The sequence below is a fragment of the Antrostomus carolinensis genome, unplaced genomic scaffold, assembly GCF_000700745.2.
Source record: "Antrostomus carolinensis isolate BGI_N321 unplaced genomic scaffold, ASM70074v2 scaffold31416, whole genome shotgun sequence".
Lineage (NCBI taxonomy): Eukaryota > Metazoa > Chordata > Aves > Caprimulgiformes > Caprimulgidae > Antrostomus > Antrostomus carolinensis.
The window spans coordinates 8,009-18,492 of NW_010323051.1; the positions used below are offsets into that span (position 1 = coordinate 8,009).

At 37.4% G+C, this 10,484-nt stretch overlaps 1 protein-coding gene across 1 annotated transcript in view; it reads left to right on the forward strand.

Moving 5' to 3' along the window:
- The window catches only part of LOC104526910 (anillin), a gene marked incomplete at its 3' end in the record, with an annotated part of 18,304 nt that extends 7,980 nt beyond the window's left edge, over positions 1-10,324 (forward strand). Inside the window, exons 6-20 of the mRNA XM_010170488.2 lie at positions 31-224; positions 361-468; positions 954-1,074; positions 1,905-2,021; positions 2,581-2,807; positions 3,377-3,528; positions 3,844-3,991; positions 4,599-4,734; positions 5,051-5,230; positions 6,653-6,779; positions 7,729-7,777; positions 7,857-7,913; positions 8,783-8,821; positions 9,178-9,199; positions 10,212-10,324. Coding sequence (XP_010168790.2) covers positions 31-224; positions 361-468; positions 954-1,074; positions 1,905-2,021; positions 2,581-2,807; positions 3,377-3,528; positions 3,844-3,991; positions 4,599-4,734; positions 5,051-5,230; positions 6,653-6,779; positions 7,729-7,777; positions 7,857-7,913; positions 8,783-8,821; positions 9,178-9,199; positions 10,212-10,324 — 1,790 coding nt within the window. The remainder of the gene's footprint in view (positions 1-30; positions 225-360; positions 469-953; positions 1,075-1,904; positions 2,022-2,580; positions 2,808-3,376; positions 3,529-3,843; positions 3,992-4,598; positions 4,735-5,050; positions 5,231-6,652; positions 6,780-7,728; positions 7,778-7,856; positions 7,914-8,782; positions 8,822-9,177; positions 9,200-10,211) is intronic.
- Between the last annotated feature and the right edge of the window lie 160 nt (positions 10,325-10,484).

Here is a 10,484-nt window from a genome sequence, read left to right on the forward strand (position 1 = left end):
TCTTTCAAGGCAAAACAATTGTCCTTGTAGGGGGATCAGGAATTAAGCCCTTCCTGGAACGCTTCGGGGAGCGCTGTCAGGAGCGTAGTGCACGGAGTCCTGCTACGAATACTGCGGGGTGCAGAACACCCATTGTTACCCCAAATACAAGGACAATCCAGGAAAGGCTTCTCAAACAAAATGAAAACTCCTCTACTGCCAGTTTAGCTCTTCAGCTTAAGCAGGTATGATTGCTACATTCATAGCTTGTTTATAAGCTTGGGGAAGATTTTTACTGTTCTGCACCTACCTGAGGAATTTTGAAATATTGTGACATCTTAAAGCTGTCAGTTTTCCCCCGTTCCCCTTTTATTTGCTTAGGAACGTGAACGAGAACTTGCGTGCCTTCGTGGCCGGTTTGATAGGGGCAATCTGTGGAGCACGGAAAAAAGTGAAAGTTCCAAGAGAAAACTTCCAGAAGCTAAAATGGTAACGTGTTATCTCCATCTATCAAAAGATGATAGTCTGAATTGCTTTAACGTGTTCTGAACACGGGGATAGGTGTGCAAATATAAATAAAAAATAAAACCTTATGATTTGTGAATGCCCAGGCTGTGCAGAATCGCTTGTCAAGTGACTCGTGTGATTATTAACAAATTATTGATTTTTTCCTCCTCCAGAATCAGTTAAGGAGACAAATGATACTGCTTTGAGCCAAATGACTTATTATTTTGATGATGTTAGGTGTGGTTATTTATTTTGTATAACTTTAAAAACAAAAGAAAGCTCCTAACACGAACACTTAGTGTAGTATTTCATCTGAATGTCTTGCATTAAATAAATAGGATCCTCCTTAACATTGGCTAGGCAATCTCTTTTTCCTAGCAGGTGTTAAAATGTGTTTCTTTCTGGCAGCTTTTTTTAGTCACTCTGAACATCACCTCTTGAATGTACTATGTTTTTAATTTTGCCAGGAAAGCCAATCTCGGGCTAGTCCAAAACGTCCTCCTGGTTCAGATTCCACCACTTTTGGATCAGCAGAAGATACACCAGCAGTTGACAGGCCAGCAAAGTCTCCCAGTGTAGAGTCTTCAGGTAAGGACTGTCACTATTCACCTGTGGCTAATACTGGACTGGATCACTGCCCTTTGATGCTCATGAGCAGAAAAAGAGGCTGCGAGCACTGATGTATAGATCTGGACCTCTTATTTGGTTACTGATATGTCTAAATCTTGTATGATAATAATACTCTGCACTTCTGTACCACTTGAAAGATTGGCAAGGCAGAGTGCCTTTTCCTTTCTCAGTGGGGCTTCATACTTTCATGTATGGTAAGTGTAGGGAGAGTGAATGAGAGTTATAGATTTAATCTGTACTGTACCTGAGTATCCAAATTTCCACAGTAATCTGATGGAAGGAACTCTTCCCTTGTCAGTATCCCCTTATTAATTCTTATAGCAGGGGGTGTGAAAAGAATTCTGAGGTGCTCCTGACATACTTTCTGGTGCTTACTGAGTAGAAGAGCCTCCAGTTCTCTGTGAAAAAAGGGTGAACTTAGTGCTTCTTCTAGACATGGCAAACAGGCTATCAAATATGTTTCTAGAAAAACAGGATGATATTCTGCTCTTGGGTTGGGTTTGGGTGTGTGGTTTTTGTGGTGGATTTTTTTGTTTTGTTTTAAATTTTCCCTTTTTGCTCTTGAGTGGCTGCACTCTGACTATAAGATAGAAGTCTAGCTGTACAGGTTGTGTATTCTAATGCTTTTTTTTTTTGACAGCAAGGTAACTGGAATACTTAATCTAGCAAGCTTTTTGTAAGTTGTCAGCTATATCATCAAACTTCCAAAATTCAACAGGAAAAAAAATAAAAAAAATTCGAAGGCAAAACATAATCTTCAGTGACTTCTTTTTTTATCAACTACTTAGGTGCTCCTAAGTGTGAAGAGACTGACAAACCCAGTCCTCTGAAGATTGCTGAGCCAAAGAGCCCTGTCGAAGCAATATCTGTCTCAAAACTTGAACAACTTGCTGAGAAACAGAAAGGTTTGTATTGAGTAGATGTATATTAATGCACTTGGCTATCTGTTGCCACTTGTCCAGAAGAGCGTTAATATCCTTCATGTCTGAACAATGACTTCACCATACATCTGCTGACACTCTTGTGTGTTGTAGTGAGGTTCATCTAAAACAAATCAGGAAACTTTTAGCATAACCCTTCTCTCTTGACATTCAACTCTTCAAGGAGTATTAAAACGCTGATGTTAAAGTTTACTGGGAAAGGACAGAAATAACTGCTCTACATGGGACTTGCAGTTCAGTTTCAGACCCGTTTGAACTAAAATGTTAAAACTTGTCTAACAAGTGTATATTTTTATTCCCTCCCTGTAACACTTATGCAGTATATGTGACAATAGTATATTAAAATAAGGATGGAAGTGTACTTCAGGGTTCTATATGCCTGACTAATAAAAAGTGCTTTTTAATCAAGTTTACTTGAAAAGCAAAAATAGTTGGCTTATCTGTTAACATGCCTCTGTTCATTTAATGGAAATGAAGAGCTTGGTCTCCATGGTACTAATATTTTTAAAATATCACCCTTCAGATGAAGTAGATGAAATTGAAATGAGTGTGGATGACGAGATGAATAGCTCGAAAGTGATAAATGAAATTTTTGAAGTTCTTCAAGAGGATAGTCCAGACATAGAAAAACTGAAGAAAGAAATGAGCATGAGCCTGGAAGGTGAAAGTGATGAGGATGAGCAGGAAGAGTCACTGAATATTTCGTCAATGTCTTTGTTAACTCCTCTAGTGGAATCTGTTGGTCCAGAGGTGAGGGTTCTTTGGAGGTGGGGAAGGGCTTGTTTGTCAGAGAGATGTAAAACTTGCTTATGAACAGTGATATTTTGTTGTATTGTGATACCTGGGAAAATAGAGAAGTTACAAATGACCTTTTGCTAATGAAAACATAATGAAGTAAACTTATTTTCCTCTGAAATTAGCATAGCATATTGGATGTTCTGCGACACAAGTGGATAAACTTCTGATAAATCAAGTTTGAGTATATACATCTATTAATTGTGCTGGACTTCCAGAAGTATACGTGCATTCAATGAAGTGGTTACCGGGGAAACTCTGAAGAGAAATAATCATGTAACTGTAGCAATTTGGAAACAAAGGGTGAAATATCCTCGAGTTCAATGATCTGTTCGTGTCTCTTAAAATAAATAAAATAGCTTGCTCCATGTCCTAGGAAATATTTGTAAATTGCCTGTTAAATAGTATTAAGCAGCCTCCAAATTTACTGTTTATATGTAATTGCAAAACAAGTAAAGGTGAGAGGAAATGGATAATGATGAATGTGGACAGATATCTGTCATATAACCTTTTTTTCTCCCCAGGCCTTTGTTTCTCCTTGTAAGTCAATTGGTGAAGGCAGCAGTACAAGTGATGTAAGTCTAAAGTCTGAGAAGTTCCAAAGGACTAAAGTCCCCAGGGCAGAATCTGGAGACAGTATTGGCTCCGTGTCAGAAGATCGCAACCTTCCATATAGGTAATGAACACAAAAAAACACACCTGATTCTGTAAGTGTGCAAATTAAGACACTGTCTTTTTTAACTTTTCTAATGAAATGTGCTACCTAAACTACAAACAAAGCTTTTTTTCCAACATCTTGGCCTTTATCAAAGACTATCTGTGTAGTTTTTATATTGCTTAAACCTAAAACGAACTGATAGAATACTTTTTTTTAAAGCCATTTAGGCAAGTTGGAAAACATCAATACCTGATACATCTGTATTTATATTAAAAAAAAAAAAAACAGCTTGCCACACTTACAAAACATTAATGGCATTTCCTCTTTTAAAAGTGTTGATGCATATAGATCTCAAAGATTTAAAGAAACTGATCGTCCTTCAATAAAGCAAATCATTGTTCGCAAAGAAGATGTTGCTTCCAAACTAGAAATGAAAAAGAATGGCCCATCTGATCAAGTCAATATAAAAAAGAAAATGCAGGTATCTAATACACTTCTTCCAGTCCTTTTTCTGATTTCCTATTCCTTTGCTTAATTTCCCCTGTGAATGCTCAGGACACTGATATGCTGCTTAGAACTGCAAAGTGAGATTGTTTAGCATAAATATCTAACAGCAGGGAATGATACTGCATCATTTGAACAGCTAATGCATCTCTTAAGAGGATCATACTATAGCATAAGTTTGGAGAGAGTAAGCCATTGTTTTGAGAAGGGGATAGGGACTCTGTATCTTATTACTGCCTTTGAATTAGGCAGGATTCATAACTATATACTTGCAGTAGGCTGAATTTCTGATTTACTGCTGCTCTCTCAAGTGAAGAGAAGACTGACTGGATCTGGAACATACAAACATTGAAGTTATTTACTCCCCACCATATTGAAATTACCTCTGAGGTTGAAAAAAGCTGAGATGCAACATTCTGTTGCAGAATTAACAGTAAACTGCAAGATTGTTGTAGCTTACTAGCTAAATGCTGTGACTTTTCTGAAGCACAGCCAAAAATGCTAATCTGACAGCATTTCCTCGTTTCAGTGTAACAGTAATCTCTCTCTTCTTGCTAATTATTTTTACTACTGGTTTACTCCAGGAGCTGAATAATGAGATCAACATGCAGCAGACAGTGATTTATCAAGCCAGTCAAGCTCTGAACTGCTGTTTTGATGAGGAGCATGGAAAAGGGTCACAAGAGGAAGCAGAGGCAGAGAGACTGCTTCTCGTTGCAAGTAAGTTTTTTAGACTTGGGTTCAATTCTTTGTCTTTAACAGTTTGGAAAGAATTGAAGAACTCTTGCAATGCATTTATTATGCTACCTTGTAGCTGCTTATTTATAGTTTTTCATCTGGAAAATAGAGTATAGTATGTGTTCTGCCTCAGCTTCTTCTATAGGCAAGAGGACACTTTTTGTATCTTTCTTGTCCCTAATATTCCTACTGTTCTGGAAGATGATGAACATTTCTGTTGCATTTTACATATGACAAAAAAATGTGTTCAGTAACTACTCTTTCCTCTGTTACAACTATACTTAATTTCTCTATGCAGCTGAGAAGAGAACTGCTTTATTGGAAGAACTTAATAAACTGAAGAGTGAGGGACCTCCTAGTAGAAGAAATAAAGCTTCTATATCCACTGAATTTGCTCCATCCAGGGGATCTGTTTCCATTTCAGAAATGCGTCTACCTCTAAAAGCAGACTTTGTATGTGGTACAGTTCAAAAGCCAGGTAAAAACAGCAGCTGAAAGCTTTACCCCTTCTCTCCCCATTCCCCCCTCCTCTCTATGTATATTTCTAGTTTATTCTCCGTAGGTTTTTGTCTTTTGTTCGTGTTTCTCAGAACTTGGGGGGCAATAAAAATTTAGCAATTTCATATAATCGATCTGCTTTTTGTTTTTTTGTAGTTTCCAGTATTTTTCCCTGGTCATTCTAGTAGCATCCTTTTCTGGCTCTTGAGGTTCAAGAAGCTCATCGAGACCTTCCCAATCAATCTGTGGTCCTCTGACCTGTTGGGAGGAAGTAGAATTTTGTACCTCTTGTTGTCTTCTCTCCTCCTTCTTGCCTCACTAAAACCTGAGGACAAAAGTCATTAGGCAAAGTATTGTTTAATATTGGTTGTAAAACTTCTACTAATTAATTAATGTGGCCTTTCTTGTTTAACTGTTCTATGAAATGTAAAGTGCATTTTTGTATCTTCAAGTATAACCACAGCCAAGAATATAAATGTAAGTATCTGACCTAATTTAACCCCTCAACATGCTACAGTTCTTGTTGCACGAGACGATCTCTGTTATAGCAAAGCCTCTCAAATTGTTACAAAATAAGTTTAGTTTTTGCTGGGTAATTCTTGCAATGAAATTGTCTGAACAAACTAGAACTATTTGTCATCAGACCTTTATCCCATAAGCACAGCATTTTGCTGTACATCGTGCACCAGAATGAGCTCTATTAATCTTTCATCTCTGAAGAGAAATGTAAGGAGTACAAATCAATGCTTACTGAAGTTTTCACCAGCTGTTTTGAAAGCTGTGACTTGTCCTACACAGCAGAGCATCCAAACTGTTTTGGTTTTTTGTTTGTTTTGTTTTTTTTAGCATGGTATTGTATTATGCAATGCTTTTGCTCTACTGTTCATCAATTTGCTGCACAACCTCCAAATCATCTCTTGACACTATTGAGATGTGCTCTTGTAGTCGTCTTTCTTTTCCCCTTTATGTGGAAAGTTGAGGAAATGAGTTGACTGGATAACCAGTTCCTTCATAGGACTGAGAAAAGGATGAGAATGGGAAGTAGTGAAAGCTGATGTACACTTAACCTGGCAGGCCTGGAGAATAACAACAGAGTCTAAGGAACAAAGATTTACATCTGAACCTGACAAAGTTCTTTCTCTCACCTCTCATGCACTGGGTAGTGTAGGTCTGGCCTGAGATGTCTCAGGCAGTAATGCAGTTGCTGTGAATCTAGTCTTACTAGTAGACACAGTAGGAAAAAAAAATAATCTTGTTTTAAGAGCAAGTTTATAAGCAAATCCTGACTGTAATCAGGTGTTTGAGGTGAAACAGGGGTGTGTTTAGTGGCAATGCAGTACTTGAGGGTTTCTAGATACGTGGACGCCTCTGGCTAATAAAGCTATCTGATATATATTTACAGAAGCAGCAAATTACTACTATGTAATAATACTGAGATCTGGAGCAGAAAACATGGTTGCAACTCCGTTAGCAAGTACTGCCAGCTCCCTGAATGGAGATGCTCTCACGTTTACCACGACATTTACTATGTAAGTACAAAGAAGCTGTTTTGGAACCCATTTCAACTCTGATGGAGCACACCTAAAAATATTTAGAATCTTCATAGAAGGATGACGTTCTGCAAAGAGATATGGTGAGATCTTGTGGTATGGGTATTTCCTCCTTCAAGGAGTACCTGAGCTGCACTTCTCTCAAAAGAGCAATCTAGACTTATTCCACCATCCATCCACTAATGTATCTTGTTTTTTCTGCTTTTGTTCTCTTCCTGAACACCTGCAATGACAGATGGTTTGCTCTACCTGTGATGGTGTGTTTTTCTCCTTTGCAGCAACTAACATTTTAAATAGTTATTTGATTTTGGTATCTGGAGAAAAAAATAGTACTCTTAATACTAAAATTTCAACTCTCACATGTCAGCTAAAATGATGTAGTGAGGTTAAATGGCTGTTTGTTAGTGAAAGTCTTCCAAAATAAATAAGCAAACCCCTTCTTTTTAAAGTCCAACTCAACTGGAATTTTCACTTAAAGCTATTTACTCAAAAACAATCTCTATTTAGAAATACATTGCCAGCAGTGAACTGAATGATGCAATCTGGGAAATGGTAAATGCACTCTATCTGCCCCTTGCCCACCCTCCCCTTTTGTTCTAGAAAGTACCTTGATAGTAATACCCTTAAGTCTTGAAAACAGCAATGCTGCTTGCACTGGAGATTACTAGTGTAGAAGTGAAAGTATCTCAGACAGCTCTATTGACCTGCAGGAACAGACCATGATTTACTAGTAAGAGATTAGCTTTTAGTCAGCACCATGGCTAAGCTTCTTGAGTAGAACCTAGCTCCTAGCAGCTCCCTAGAGAGTTTTAAGGAACAGAGGGAGGAAAGAAGTAATAAGTAACTTTAAAAACAAACAAAAAAAAACCCCCCTTTTTTTCTTCAGTCTGTGTTTAACTTATTTTTTTTCCTGCCTTCTCCCTTTTAGGCACGATGTGTCAAATGACTTTGAAATAAATATAGAAGTTTACAGTTTGGTATGTATCATTTCCTGTCGAGAAGATGTAGGAAGGAGAATGATGTGTTGTACTTTCTTAATACCTTCTTGCCTTACAGGTGCAGAGAAAAGAAGTTACAAGCACTGATAAAAGGAAAAAGGCAAACAAATCGAAGGTAAATGAAACCTGAAAATCAGTGTGGTGTATTTCCACAGAAGGTATCCTAGGAAGACTGCAGTGTTCAGGGAGAACTGACTGATAGTCTTAGACAATCTGTTGGTTGCTTTTACTCTTCTTGTTCTTTCTTGGAACATCTGCAATGGCAGATGGGTTATGGAGTCCTGCCGCTATTAGTAGATTGGACTTGCAGCACTTGGTTGAGTCTGAAATATATTGGAGGGGAAGGGAAAGGAGTCTTGCTATTCTGCAAAATTCTGGGCTTTGCAAATTTTTATTAGGTGTGGTGCCTCTGATAGTGATTTAGGGCTGTTATTTTCCATTTTACTTAAACTACACCAGTCAATATGTGCTGCCCTGAGTCTAATTTGTCTTAAAGGTTCTATTGATCAGCTGCAACATTTTTCTTTCCCAGTATTAAGTAAAAGCACTAGTTGCTTATTTTTAAAGCATATGTTTTAGTAACTCCTTGGAGATAAAGATTTTTGCTTGGATAGGGTGCACATTTCAAGTGTTTGTGCTTGTATTGTTAACTCTTATCTTTAATAAGCAAATGTCACTTTGAAGCCCTGTTATGAAGGAAAAACATCTACTAGGATTGGTTTTTAAACACAAGCTGTCCATGCTAAGCTAATGCATACTTTTCTGTGGTAAATATTTCTTTGATATATAGTATTCCTTTGACTGAAAGATGTTGCATTCAGCCTGGGTTCAAAAAAACCAAGACTTAGTCATAACAACAACCTAGTATACATTAAACATTAATTCAGATGATAAGCCTTTGGTAATTTCACTGTCTAATTTTCATGCTACTGTGATGGACAAATTTGCTAGCAGATACATTTATCTTCTTATATTCTTTTATAGGTTATTACTCCAAAGAGACTATTAACATCTATTACCTCTGTAAGTATGAATGTAATAACGTAAAAAATCTGGTGATGACCACTTCCAAAGGCCTTGTTCTCACACTGAATGAGGCTGTGCCCATAGCAGGGTCTTTGTGTCCCTTCCTTGAAACTCTATAAACTGTCCAGCTTTCTGCCAAATTCTTCACCCATGAGCTCAAGAAATAGGTAACAGATCTAAATACATAATGCTGGAAATATCCAGTTTCTACACATCTATTTGGACTTTCTTTTCAAGTTGCTTACTTTTTTAAGTACTTCGGATCTAGTTTCTTTCTAATCTAGCTTAGTCTTCTGTAGAAATTGTCAGAAGTTACTTTTCCACTAAGCTTTTATTTCTCTTTTTCTCTCTAGAAAAGCACCCTTCTTACTCCAGGTAAGTAAAATCTAAATATCTTATGCCAAGATGAATAATCTGCACTTGCTGTCTAAAGAAATATATCAATAAATAATATTTGTAACAAATTATGTTTGGGAATAATAATAATAATAATGAGTTTATAATTTGGGAGTAATAAACACACAATTACATCGGTTTGCCAGCCCAGAAACTGGCCCTTGTTTATATCTGAGTTATGTTTAATGGAAGATCTCTTTGCAAAATCAAAATTAGTACCTGGTATCAGATGCCTGTGGTTCACATTCCTTTCCAGAAAAGTGAACTGAAATGAATTTTAAGATTTTAAACTAGCGTCTGATGTCAACGAAGTATTACAGAGCAAACTTGGAAATATGAACAGATTCTGAAGTATTGCTTGTGTGTAGTGTTTATAACATGTTTATATATTCCTGAGTCTTGGGGGAGAAGAACAGCAGCTCTGAGTGTTTTTCTGACTGCATAAAAATGTGTTACACTTGTCTGACTGCAGTTTGAGATCCTTGAGCTAGCTTTAGTACAAATTGCAGCCGTAAGGAGCTCATGAACTATTTCTAGAACGTCTACCATCCTGCTGCAACTAGTCAGATGACTGTGCTTGAGCTACGGTGCTTGTTTCTATCAATACAAGTGCAACCAGGAATACAGACATACACATTCTGGAACGCTGCAGTGTTTCACTTAAGAAAAGGTTAAGAGATTGAAAGTCAAGTTCCTACTGCAGGCCATGTGTGCTTCGTAGTGTGCCCTCAAGTGCTCTCTGGCTCCCTAGGACAACTTAAAACGCTTTGTCTTCTACTTTGTGAATATTTCAAAACTTCTTTCTGAAAGAAAAGATCTACTGAGAAGGAATGGTGTGCATCAAGATCCTGTCTGAATGTGCTGCTGGGCTGCCTTGCAAAGAGTGCTTCTCCTGCAGTATTGAGTAGGGCGCACATAGAGTAGTACAAATAAAGCCTTTTTAAGCCTTGCAGCATCCTGATTGTGTCTTGTGTTACGACTTTCTCCACAGTCATGGCCAGTCCAGGTGGCCCTAATGCTATACGCACTACTAATTTCATCCTTGTTGGATCCCACAAGCTTTCACTGTCTTCTCTTGGAAATACCAAATTTGCATTGGACAAGGTAATGGAAGTTACTAATGGTTACTAATCCAAAGCTAACTGCATACTACTAGAAAAATGAGTAAGTTTGAGTTTGCTGTTTTCAGGTGAAATGACCATCCTAGAAATTGAACATACAGGTTTTTATATACATTATTTATTTTATATATATTTATATATTT